Genomic DNA, 13,283 nt, shown 5'->3' with positions numbered 1-13,283 from the left:
CTGGAACTCTGTTCTGCCTTTCCTTGGTACAGTTTATTTGTTTTCCTAGTTCAGACTGGTGAAACTGCAACCATCCGGCTTAGTGGTGAGGAGGCAGTTGTGAAAGATGAGGTGAATGGGTAAGCGCCAGCCAGTCCTCTGGTATGACCTGGGCATAAGCGGGCTTTTTGTTGCATTTGTTCTAAGTTTCTCTCTCAGGGGAAGAACATATAAGCCACAGAGTGGGCTCCACAGTAAACCACAGTCTGTGGGCTGGCTAAATGCCAGCATAAAAGGCAAGAAAAGCCCCTCTCCCCCGCAATTCTCTGGCTAATGGCAGGGCATTTGTGTGTGGGAAGCAATTTCTGACAGGCAGAACTCTGGGGAAAAAGGGGAATGCAAGAACCAAAACAGGCCTCTTCCCCTACAACAGTTCACTAAGATCCCCCGAGCTTTCCAGTCTCCCTTAACCTCTCCCTTTCCTGAAGCTCCTCCTTGATCCCAACACTCAGAGAAAGAATAACCCCCAGAGATAACTGGAAAAGCCTGGGTGAACACAGTAAAGCTCCACTTCTGGTGTAGTCCATTGCGGCTGAAGGCACACCACATTATCAGGGTAGCAATGGGGACTCATCAATCACTACACCCTCCTCTTGTTACTCACTGCTTTCTACCATGCCTCATGTAATGTCATGCACAGGGCTGTTTCAAAGAACTTTTTCCTTGTTGTTAAAATCCTAAAACTCCTGGAATTTGCAGACCTTTTACTCTACAGTCCCTGATTCTTCCCCTAATATATTCAAGTGAGGAGGTCAGTCACCATACTGGAAGGGCAAATACTGATGCCTGCAGCTCAGTCTGATCAGAGACTGGACTGAGACCTGCCTAAAGAAAGGTCAGTTCTGTTTTTCTTGGGGACAACAAACTTCCGAAAAGCCTTTGTCTCCTTGCTGTGTTGAGATCTTGGCTACTTTCCAGCCAAGGATGAAGAGACTGGGGGCTGACATTGACCATAGCTTCTGGATTCAGCTACAAAGCATATGGCCCTGCTGTGAACCCGACAGGGGCAGGGCAGGAAAGGAGGAGAAGTTACAATGCAAACAAAAGGACAGCAGGGGAGGCCGGAGCCCAACCACACAGAGAAATGGTTTGGAAGAGATAATAGATAAATGGAGGAGAGCCCTCAGCATTCACAAGCCCCACTTTAGGGAGGGCAGGAGCCTAGGATAAACTCTGATATCAAGCAGCTCTAGAGCATCCTAACCCTGATTAGTTAGGAAATAAACTGAACTGTAAAACCTTGGCCAATTAATTTTGACCACCTTCCTAGAAGATGGGCCAGGATTTTAACACCCATTTTACAGGGTGGAATCTGGAATATGTCTACACAGTGCCCAGGGCACTCCAAAGACCACTGCCAAGATGCAGACCCTTATTAGGGCTGGATCCAGAGGTGGCACAGTGGCTGCCCCTCCTTTTCTGATCACACCTCAGGAGCAGAAGCCTAGAACTCTTTTTTTAAGTGTTGAAAAAGGCAAGAATTCCCCCGGCTTTCCCCTCTGTGCTGGCACATACCTTTTTCCTCTTCCTTTCCTTCCCATTTCCCCCTCCCCAACCTGCTGCTGCCAGCGTTCCTGCTCCCCCCAGAGTGAGGGGAGCTTATGTCCTGCTCCAACCAGATGCTGGATTCACAGAGACCTCAACAAATTGGAGGATTGGACCAAAATAAATCTGACAATGTTCAATAAGGACAACTGCAAAGTCCTGCACTTAGGATGGAACAATCCCATGCACCACTAGAGGCTGGGGACTGACTGGCTAAGCAGCTCTGAAAAAAAGGACCTGGGAGTTATAGTGAACAATAAGGCAAAGATGAGTCAACAGTGTGCTCTTGTTGCGAAGGAGGCTAATGGCACACTGGGCTGCATTAGTAGGAACATTGCCAAGAGGTCGGAATAAGTGATTATTCCCCTCTATTCAGCACTGGTAAAGCTACATCTGGAGTACTGTGTCCAGTTTTGGACTCCCCACTACCAAAAGGATGTGGACAAAATTGGAGGCAGTCCAGCTGAGGGCAACAAAAATGGTTAGGGAGCTGTGGCATTGAACTTATGAGGACAGTCTGTGGGAATTGGGGTTATTGCACTTGGAGAAGAGAAGACTGAGGGTGAATTTAGTAACAGGCTTCAACTACCTGAAGGATGGTTTCAAAGAGGATGGAGCTAGACCAGGGATGGGCAAAGTCTGGCCCGTGGGCCAGATTGGGCTCAAAGTGGACTGCATTTCCCAGCAGCTGCTTCCTGTATTACTGCAACTGGTTTCCATTGAGACCCCAGCAGCTGTGGGGCCAGGGTTTCCATGGAGACTGGCCCCACCAGCACTGGCAGGGTGCATGGCTGAGCTGCTCTGAAGCTGGGATCTTGTAGTGGTGACAGCGTGGTTTGGAGCCAGGACAGAACCGTGATCCACTACCTGCACACCCTGGGCAGGGGCGTGCAGGCAGCGGATCGTGTCTCTGTCCCAGCCTCGGACTACACTTATCGCTGCAAGTTTCCAGCCCTGGCCACAGGGTCTCCATGGAAACTGGCCAGAGACGCAGGCAGGAGCTGCTGGGATATGGAGTCCAGACGCCAGCTGGATCTGCCCTTTTGTCCAGCCCTCAGCTAGACTGGTGTCAGTGGTGGTAGATAACAGAATGGGGAACAATGGTTTGAAGTTGCTGCAAGGGAAGTTTAGATTGGATATTAGGAAAAACTCTCACTAGGAGAGTAGTAAAGCACTGAACAGGCTACCCAGAGAGGTTGAAGAATCTCCATCCTTACAGGTTTTTAAGACCTAACTAAACAAAGTTTACAGTCAGTCTGAGCGAACAAAGGAAGAAAAAAAAAGCAACAAAAGATGACAATAAGGGACTGAAACTGCAGTTGACAATCCAAGATGTTGACTGCCTTCTGGCACTGACAAAAAAATTGAGGGTGGGATGAGCAGCAAGCTGTCAGTCTAGCTGGTCTTTATCTCCCCAAAAAGGTGAAGAGAAAAGAAACGCAAGGAAAAGAAACTGAAAAGGGTAAATAAAGTAATAAATTATAAATCAAATGAAAACAAAAGTAGTATGAGATCAAATACAATTGCTGAGCAGAAATGCAGGCCACAGATGTTGGTTACCAAACTCTCTCTCATACCAGGCAACTGAGAGAACCCGAGGAACAAAAAGTGTGCATGACCTTGTATGTCCTCTGTGCAGAACCAGTAGGGGGGGAAGAGCCAATCTTGCTCTATGAGAAATACTAAGAAAGAAATCTCTGTAAAGCTCCTGCCCTGAAGCCCATGTTAAATGCACTGACCCAGTTGCTACTAATAAAGGCCAGCTGGCTCCCAGGCCCCATTCCTCTGACAGGTTCTGGAGCTGCATTTAAGGAACTCCACCAGCACCTGATCCTTGCTGCACAACACAGTCTTCAGTGTCACAGCAGTTCCTGTCCCAGGAACATCTCTGACTTCCCTGGATCCTGCCCCTGCTTTCAATTTGCTCCTGTCTGGCCTCTGGATTCTCCCTGCAGATCCACTTCCTGGCTCCTGACCCTGGTTTGACTTACTTTTAGATTTTGCCCTATGGATTTTCCTTTGGACTTAGTAATTGGTTTTCTGATTTCCAGCTCCTGATCCTGGCTTGGCATTTTGGCTCCTGACATGTAGCATCTGACCCTTACCCCTACAACCTCCTGCTCCACACCTGGCTCTACTGACTAGGCCAGGTGGCCTGGTAGACCATGACAGTCACAGGCTCAGAGTTTGAGGCATACCCACTAGTCAGGAATGCGCTTGTGAACAGTTACTTGAAGAAAAATTATTTCTAATTAGAAAATACCAATGTTTTTCAATTTCCTGACAATACACCTTCAACAGTGGTAGCAAGTTGCAAGCAAGGGAAGTCAGAAAAAACAAAGGCAGCATTGGACCCTGGCTGAACCAAATGGGGCAGCTGACAACCGACACCCAGGAATAAGCTAATCTCCTCAACGATTACTTTTCCACCAGCCCAAGGGGATCATCCTGCCTGACAAGACACAGGACTACCAGGGTAAGGGCGATCACACACCTATAACTGGTGAAGATATTGTGAGGGAACAGCTTGAGAGACTGGACATCCACAAGTCAGCTGACCCAGATGGAATGCACCCAAGAGTGATGAGAGTTGGCTGACATCATAGCATGATAAATGGCAAGGATATCTGAGAACTCGTAGTGCTTGGGAGAGGTTCCTGAAAACTGGAAGAGGGCCAATGTGGTGCCTAATTTCAAGAAAGGAAAGAAGAAAGCTCCAGGGAACTACAGGCCAATCAGTTTGACCTCAATCCCTGGAAAGATCTTGAGGGGGGGGTAGGGGAGGGGGGGAGGGGGGGAAAAAAAAAAAAAAAAAAATCAAAGAAACCATCAACTACAGGCTAATGGAAGGCAGCATTCTGAGAGATAGCCAATATGGCTTGTTGCAGGTAGGTTTTGCCTGATCAACCTCATTTTCTTCTATAACCAGGTGACGGATCACCTGGACAAAGGAGAAGAGGTTCAGGTCATTTATTTAAATTTTTAAAAAGTCTTTGACTTGGTCTCCCATGATGTCCTCATGGTAAAATTGGGGAACTATGGCCTCAACAACCTTAGGCTGGGGAACTAGCTCCGTGGTCAGACCCAGAAAGCAATAGTCAATGGAACAGAGTCAACATGGCACATGGTGACTAGAAGTGTCCCCCAGGGCTTAGTACTCAGACCATTACTCTTTAATAAGTTCATAAATTATCTGGATTCAGGTGTCAGAAGCAGACTGGCTAAGTTCGCAGTTGACACCAAATTATAGGGGACTGCGGTCACGCTAGAGAATAGGCTGGCAATTCAGGCCGACCTGGACAGGCTCGCAAGATGGGCAGATCAAAACCTGATGACATTCAACATGGAGAAATGCAACGTGCTCCACCTCGGGAGAAAAAACCCACATCATACTTATAGGCTCAGCAGTGCTACACTCACTAGCACATGACTGAAACACTTGGCGGTAATGATTGCCCACAAGATGAACAGAACCACCAATGCGATGCCACAGCTGGCAAAGCAAATAAAACTCTGGCTTGCATCTACCAATGCATCTCAAGCAAGATCTAGGATGTCTTCCTCTCACTTTACTCAGCCTTGATGAGGCCACAGCTGGAGTACCGCATCCAGTTCTGGGCTCCACACTTTAGAAAGGCTGAGAAGAAGTTTAGGAGAGTCCAGAGGAGAGCCATACATGTGCTTAGAGGTCAAGAGAACAGGCCTTATGAGGAGAGCCTGAGAGGCATGGGACTCTTCTGCCTGGAGAAGCAAAGGCTTAGGGGTGACTTGGTGGCAACCTATAAGTATATAAAGGGTGTGCATCAGGAACTGGGAGATTACTGTCCGAGTCTCCAGAGTCTGGAATAGAATCCCCCGGAAGTGGTGCAAGCACCTACTCTGAATACTTTTAAGACACACTTGGATGCTTATCTTGCTGGGGTGATCTGACCCCAGCTGACTTCCTGCACCTTGGGCAGGGGGCTAGACCTGATGATCTTGCAGTGTCCCTTTCAGCGCTAATATCTATGAAACCAAGTTTCCAGGACTGCTCACTATTAAAGTGAGGAGGTCCAAGGAGTTTGAAGAAAAGCAGATATACTAATGATTTTCAAAAACAAAAAGAAGAATGTTCCTGGCACTTACCATTCCTGTATGTAACACTCATCCGTAGTACAATCATGGAACAAATGCTGCAAGCAAAAAATACCACTAACTCCAAGGACAAGAGGCACAGGCAGTAATAAGGGTTTATAAAGATTAGACCTTGTCAGACAAACAGTTGTCTTTCTGGATAGAATTATAGAATGAGAGTGTAAAGATTTGGCAGGTTCTTCAATGTTTAAAAAGTATCTGATACAAATTCCTATAAAACCTTATTCATAAAGTTGAGTCAAATAAGCTTGAAGATGACAATCATGTGAACTAAAAATAGGTTGAATGCCTGGACACAAAGGGGACAAAATGCACTGATAATTGCACTGAGCTATGAGCAGAGTCAAGTAATGACTTTGTTAATAATTTAGAAAAGGGAGAGCACATAAATGGAATTCACAGATTATATTCAAGTGGTTCTGAGCTTGTACACTCTTCAGATAAGGGGCTGTATTCCAGTATATGATAAACTGCCCAGATGCTTTCTCCTTCCTCCCATCTCTGTGTATGGGTTCTTTTCTAAAATGTGGGCTCTTTGGGGCAGGGCCTGGGTCATATTATGCTTGGGAAGTGTACAGCACATTGTGGGTGCTACCAAAATGCTAATAATAATGAGATCAGAAACCAAGAGCTAAAGCCTCAGCTGGTATAAATCAACTCAAATTCATTGACTTCAGTGCCATTATTCTGTTTTACATAAACTGAGGATCTGACTCATGGGTAGCAAATAACATTTTGACTGAACTTGGAAAATTGCAGCTAACACTTGGAGAATAAAGATCTGAAGGAGAAAGCTTGGAGGCAGAAATGGATGAAAGAGACAGCAGGGAAAGGAAAGCAGCAAATCAAACAGAAGTCCAATGTGACATGGCAGCAAAGATGCCTGCACTGAAAGGGGCCTTGTGTGCTAGAGCAAGGAGGGGAGAATTCTAGTGCATTCATATCTGAATGTCCCATAATCTGGGTGAGATCCTAAATGGCCTCCTGTTTGTCAGTAAAGAGCAATATAAATGATTAACGGAGAAAAGGGAATCTTAGCTTAGTGACAACTAACCTGGGGACGTGCCACTCTTTGATGGGCACGAGAAGGAAGAGAAATTATTTAGCAGCTACAGGGGAATTTACCTCAGTATTTATAGCAAAAATCAGTCTACGAATCACCAAGTGAAACCATGACCATGGACTACCCTGCTGCCCGTTAATATGATTTGTGTCTTACCCTTCTGATGCAGGCTGGATTGATGGAGGCTGTTCCACTAAGATGGAGTAATTTTTGCTTTAATTTAGTTTATTTACTATTTTCCATGCAAAGTATTTGGGCATAAAGCTCTAAACCTAGTAGATGCTGGGCTAAACAGACAGGATAAATTCACATGGGGAAGGAGAAGCCTCCTAATGGAACAGTTAGAAAGTAAACACTGTTGGTCTATTATATGCTTTGCCAAGTGCAGCAGCAGTATCAGCCATCAGGTTAGATCGTATCACACACTGTTTCCCCTTCAGCCATACAAAACACTGCTCCTAAATTTGCTTTCTTGTCTGTTGATCTTGTTCTCTGAATCCTTAGTAACAAATTCTTGTCACTATCTTCAAAGTTCTCTATAATTCAGCCCTGTAACAGCTTTCCTTGGTCCTAAGTACGCTGCTGCCTCTGTTCCCTCCTCCATCCATGCAGGCCCTTCTTCTCAGATGTCCCTCCCTCTCTAGCCTGCCACATCTTGATTTTACTCAGGGTACAGGTAACTGAAGAGAAAGGCACCTAGTTAACAGGGCTTATGGCTTCGCTGGTCCTCCTGGATTTTCTCCCCCCTGAACTTCCTCCAGGTTCTTCCCAAAGCCAGTCTCTTCCTTTTGAAACTTCTGAACAGACTCAGCACCAAGTTGGCTTTCTTCGTGACCTGTCAGGCTTTCCTCTAGTTCTTCTGTCTCGTCTCCTCTCTTTCTGCTCCTGCCTTCTCCCCACATACAGCCTTTCTGCCCCGCTTGCTGCTCAGGTTTTTCCTTTATACCAATGCTGCTCGAACCCAGGCCTGTGGGACCATGTCATCCAGCCCATGAGACTCTCCATGTATCTGGAAATTTGGTGGCAGGGGAGCAATTGTAACTGCCACGGTGAGATGACATGGCCCCACGCCATAGTTTCTAGGGTTGGAAGGGACCTGAGCAGATCATCTAGTCTGACCCCCCACCACGGCAGGAAACAATACTGGGGTCAAATAACCCCAGCAAGATATTCATCTAACCTCCTCTTAAAAACCCCCAGGGTAGGAGCCAGGACCACCTCTCTCAGAAGTTGGTTCCAGATCCTAGCCGCCCTGACCGTGAAGTAGCACCTCCTGATACCTAGCCTAAACCTTCCCTCTGCCAGCTTGTGACCGTTATTCCTGGTCATTCCTGGCAGTGCACGGGGGAACAGTGACTCCCCTAATGCCTGCTGATCCCCCCTAACTAGTTTGTAACAGGCCACTAGATCCCCCCTCAGCCTTCTCTTTTGGAGGCTGAACAGGTTCAGGTCCCATAGTCTCTCCTCATAGGGCCTGCCCTGCTGTCCCCTGATCATGCGAGTGGCCCTCCTCTGGACCCTCTCGATGCTGACCACATCCCTCTTGAAGTGTGGCGCCCAGAACTGGATGCAGTACTCCAGTTGAGGCCTGACCAGTGCCGCACAGAGGGGGAGGATCACCTCCTTGGACCTGCTCGAGATGCATCTGTGGCTGCATGACAAGGTACGGTTGGCCTTCCTGACTGCCTCTCCACTCTGCCGGCTCATGTTCATCCTGGAGTCAATTATGACTCCAAGATCCTTTTCCGCCTCCATGCTGACAATAGGGGTGTTCCCCAACCTGTAGGTATGGTGCTGGTTGTTCCTCCCCAGGTGCATCACCTTGCACTTGTCTGTGTTGAATCCCATCCTATTCACATCTGCCCACCCTTGTAACCTGTCTAGGTCTGATTGAAACCTGATGCTACCTTCTAGTGTGCCCACTTGCCCCCACATCTTAGTGTCATCAGCAAATTTGAACAGGGTGCTTTTTACCCCCTCGTCCAAATCACTGATGAAGATGTTGAACAGTGCAGGCCCAAGGACCGAGCCCTGTGGAACCCCACTGCCCACGTCCTTCCAGGTTGAGAAGGACCCATTTACTACCACCCTCTGGGTGCAGCCCTCCAGCCAGTTCGTGACCCAATTGACTGTGTGGGCGTCGACACCACAGTCCCCCAGTTTCTTAATAAGAACAGGGTGAGAGACAGTGTCGAATGCCTTCCAGAAGTCCAGGAAGACTATGTCCACTGCTACCCCTGCATCTAATGATCTGGTAACCTGATCATAGAAGGCCACCAGGTTGGTCTGACAGGACCTGCCACTGATGAACCCATGTTGGTTGCTCCTAAGCATGCAGTCCCCAGCTGGCCCCTCATGGATGTGTACCAGCATAATTTTCTCAAACAGCTTGCCCAGGATCGAGGTAAGACTGACTGGCCTATAGTTTCCTGGGTCTTCCTTCCTCCCCTTTTTGAAGATTGGAACCACGTTGGGCCTCTTCCAGTCCTCTGGGACCACACCAGAGCACCACGAGTGCTCATAGAGCCGTGCCAGGGGTCCTGCAATGACCTCGGCCAATTCCTTAAGGACTCTAGGGTGGAGATCATCCGGGCCGGCTGACTTAAACACGTCCAGCCCCTCCAGAAGCCCCCTAACTAGTTCCACGCTAACCTTTGGCCAGACCAGATAATGTCAGCATGAGGGGGTTGCTTCACAGCCATATCCAGCACATAAGACTGAGCTGGCATACTGGAACACACTCAAGCACTAATCCTGCCCATTAGATTCAGCATGTTGTCTGACCCCATTCATCAGATCCAGCCCACAGACTAGCCCTATGCCACTCATCCAGCCTGTGGGGCAGAAGGTTGAGCACCACTTGAGGTGCATGGCCTTCAACCTGCTGGTTTCTTCTTAAAGGCCTTGTCTTTTCTTCCCTGTAAGAGATCAAAGGGGCCCTGTTACAGGTCCCTCTCTCTCTTCTCCTCCCTTGTCAAGCTTTGTGTTGCCTCCTCCCCTTCTACTTTAAAAATGCTCCTACCCTGGCTACATGTTGATCAGATTTTCACACATCACCTCTGCATATTTCCACGCAGCCTCCTATATCCAATACAACCTTTCTGGAGTTGGCTGCAAATGATATAACCTTTCCAAATATAAAGACCCATTTCTGTCAATCTGTCTATAGCTAATCACATTGACTTGCATATGAATCAAATGTTAATTGTCTGTCATTATTTCCCCATCCCCTCATGCTTGAGTACCTCTTTGTCCTTAGGTTGTGAGCTCCTTGGAGGAGGGCCCATCATACTCAAATAACTGGAAAGCATCCAGTACTTAGTTGGTGCTACTATGTGAATAATCAATCAACCATCGTACCTAGACACATTCCCTATTTGGCACAAAAGTACCCCTTCTTTTACTATATAAGTATAATTTGAAACATGTCACCTATTCCCCCCATGCATACAGCTCACACCTAGCATATTGGGTTAAAGGCAGTGCAGAAGAGCTGCCAGTGGACAAAGACACTTCCAAGTCAAAAGCCACAGAAAAGGAAACAAAATGCTCACTGGTGCAGCAGGGTACTTTTCAAGGACATTACATCTCGGAGAGGTGCCCACAAAAACCATGACACAAGCTCATAAGTTCTTGGGAACCGACTGGCCTGCCTAATCCAGGCAATACTCAAGCCATGATTGGAATTGGAGCATCAGATGAAAATGTCTTCTACGTGGCCTGGAGATGCACTTCATAGAGGGCTTAGAGAACAGAGAACGTAATGCCCCTTTAGAAGTACAGGCCTTTCCCACTTGGGTTTTGCACCTCTCCCTGCTGCTAACACAATCAGACTCTCTCACCTCTGCTATTATACTTCTCATCCATAGATTTCAAAGCACTTCATGCAAGTAGGTCAAGTATCAGACAAAGTAACTAAAGAACAGAGAAGTAAACCAATTTGCCTAAAGTCATCCAGCTACAAGGTAGAGCCAGGAAGAAAGAGATGGTTCTTGAGTTCCAGAGCAGCACCCCTAGCTACTGAATCACAGAATCAGGCAAGTTGAGGAACTAGTACTAGCCAGTCAGGAGAACAGAAAAAAATCAACTAAGAGACTGCAATCCCTGGTGGAGGCTCTGAGCAGAGAACCCAGATGAAAGTTATGCTGTGGAACATAGTATGTGCACTGTGCATCGCTGAATCCTGAAGTGAAACTCCTGTTCTTCTTCCTACTACTCCACATGGCCATGCTTCACTGACAGTGCATAGAGCTACCAGATTCTCTTGGCAGGCTGCTCTTCCCCATGTCCACATCACACACAATGCTCTAAAATGTTGGAGCAATTTCTAGAAGGATGTAGGGTTTTTATGGCTTTGTGCAACGAGTTTTTGGATGAGAACAGCAGTCATTGGCTATTTCAAGCCAGTCTATCCAGAGGTACAAATGTGCAGTATGTGGGGAGCCCACAGCAGGGTGAGGAAGGTTGCTGAAGATCCACTGCTGCTAAGTAAACACTGGCCTTTCCCAGCCCGAAGTACCCTGTCTGCAAGGGTACACTGGTTTTTGTGGCACACTGTCTCTCAAAGATATGAATTAACACTCACCCTAAGAAGAGGGATTGGGGAAAATGTCTGGAAATGATTTTTTTGGCTGCTGATGTATAGCAGGAGAAAGGGGTGGAGAAAAAAAACAAGGAGGAAGTGAAAGAGAGAAAACAGAGAGGGAGATGAAAGGAAAAACATTAAAAGGTAAAGATTTTCCAAACTGCATTAGGCAAAAGGGCCTGATCACCTCTCCTTACTTCTCCTTTTACCTCCAGCTATGGCATCAATTAAAGTAGCTAAAATACTTCAAAATACTGTTTGGATGTGATTTTACCTCACGAGACATCATAGAACAGTAAAACATCCTAGGCTTAGGAGGGACAGAGCTTAGGTAACAGGGAGCAGGACAGAGAGGTGGGCAGACTTGGGTGTGGCAAGAAGAACAATGAGTGAAAAGATATATGCATGTATGGAGCAGGAGAGGCTGGGGAATGGTGATCAGGAGTTGGGGCAGAAGGTCTATTGGACAACAAGTAGGACCTACAGGATCAGGTCTGGTAGATGAGCAGGAAGAGAGTGGTAGTGATGGTGACTGGTAAGAGAAAGTGAGATGGGAGCCACAGTACCATGTGCTGGCTGGAGGGAGAGGCAGGGTGGTGGGGGAGTAGGAGACAGAGGCAGGTGACAGGGTGTAGGACAGGGAGGCTGGAGTGGAGCAGGCAATGAGAAGCCTGGAGAGGTTATGGGAAGCAGGTAGCACAGCAGGGGCTCAGTAAAAAAAACAACCTGTAACTGACAGGAGAGGTCTGTCTGGTTCCAGGCAAAGACAAGTGGCAGAGGTAGTGTCCAAGAAACACTCTCTCTTTGAAGATGTGGTTCCACTATAAGAAAGGCCACGCTAAACAAATTGCCTCTCTCATTAATGGCAACTTCAGATCTGCCTGAGCTTGTGGCACACCAATGGCCTCAATACTGCAGCTCTGAACTGCTCAGCTTGGAGAGAGAGAAGGGGGAGGGGGGGAGGGAGAGTGAGTAGAGGTTTAACAAAGAATCACTTTAACAGAAACTCCTGAGTAACGGCTCTGCCCCAGGCCAAGAATAACATCAGCTCAATGTCGGCAATTAGAAGAGGGCTCAGCCAGACTCCATGGCCAGCCTCAGCCTCCTCACAGGCACGGCATGGCTCACAGCGCTCCCCTGAGCTCATCAGCAGTCACTGCTGCCTGCCCAGAGCCCCTTGGACAGAGATGAAAGAAAGGCCTTCTGCTCCTGCTCAGAGGGGCAGCAAGTGGTTTGGTGGTGGGGGAAGTTTAGGGAAGGAAAGCAGAGAGAAGAGCCAGAGCCTCAAGAGAACTTGTGCAGGGAGCAGAGCTGGGAGCTGCTGCCCCCTTCAGTCTTCCTCTCAGGAAGCAATGAGGATAATTGGGCCACAAACTATTTTAGGGACCCTGCTATTCTAATTTGTACCTCTGATAAGTGAGAAAGGTGTTGGAGACCTGCATACTATGCTTTTGATTTTGTTTGAGGCTACCAGATTGCACAGCAAAAGATCAAGATCTCCCCCCGATTCAGGTCAAATAATCTGAACTAAGTGCAAGTCCACAGAGCTGCAGCTCCCACTGCCCCACAAGCAGCATCCTTGCTGGAAATCTGCCCTGAGTGGGTCCTATAGGTGTAGAACCCAGCAGCAATACTTGGGCAGGCTTTTCTCAGTTACCTGGTGTCGAGCTCGGCTCTGCTCCAAGAGCTGTCGGGACTGAATCTTCTGCTGCTGGAGTTGCTGCACAGCAAAATGAAGCTGATAGTTGCCGGCACTTGGCTGATACTTGGGATATGCCAGTTGGCTCCCTGTCACCTTGCTGTAGACACTGTTCTCCAATTCCCCTTCCCAGGAAAAGCCATCATCACTCTCTGGAACCCTGAGAAAAGAAGAGGCATCACACATCTTCACTTGCCTTCCAGCTTTGAGACACTGCA

At 47.7% G+C, this 13,283-nt stretch overlaps 1 protein-coding gene across 6 annotated transcripts in view; it reads right to left on the bottom strand.

The window, feature by feature from the left end:
- TTLL5 (tubulin tyrosine ligase like 5) overlaps positions 1-13,283 on the bottom strand; it is a 178,569-nt gene that overhangs the window by 32,536 nt on the left and 132,750 nt on the right. For 5 of the 6 annotated variants that reach the window (XM_090033722.1, XM_090033723.1, XM_090033725.1 and 2 more), the window contains one exon: positions 13,024-13,225. The exons of the other annotated variant lie outside the window; for it this stretch is intronic. In XM_090033722.1, the coding sequence (XP_089889848.1) occupies positions 13,024-13,225 (202 nt within the window). The remainder of the gene's footprint in view (positions 1-13,023; positions 13,226-13,283) is intronic. 6 annotated transcript variants of the gene reach the window in all.

The sequence above is a fragment of the Crocodylus siamensis genome, chromosome 2 (genome assembly GCF_052110815.1).
Source record: "Crocodylus siamensis isolate JL-2025a chromosome 2, ASM5211081v1, whole genome shotgun sequence".
In the NCBI taxonomy this organism is placed as follows: Eukaryota; Metazoa; Chordata; order Crocodylia; family Crocodylidae; genus Crocodylus; species Crocodylus siamensis.
Note: the sequence above shows the minus strand (reverse complement) of the source record. Positions and strands in the feature narration are given on the sequence as shown.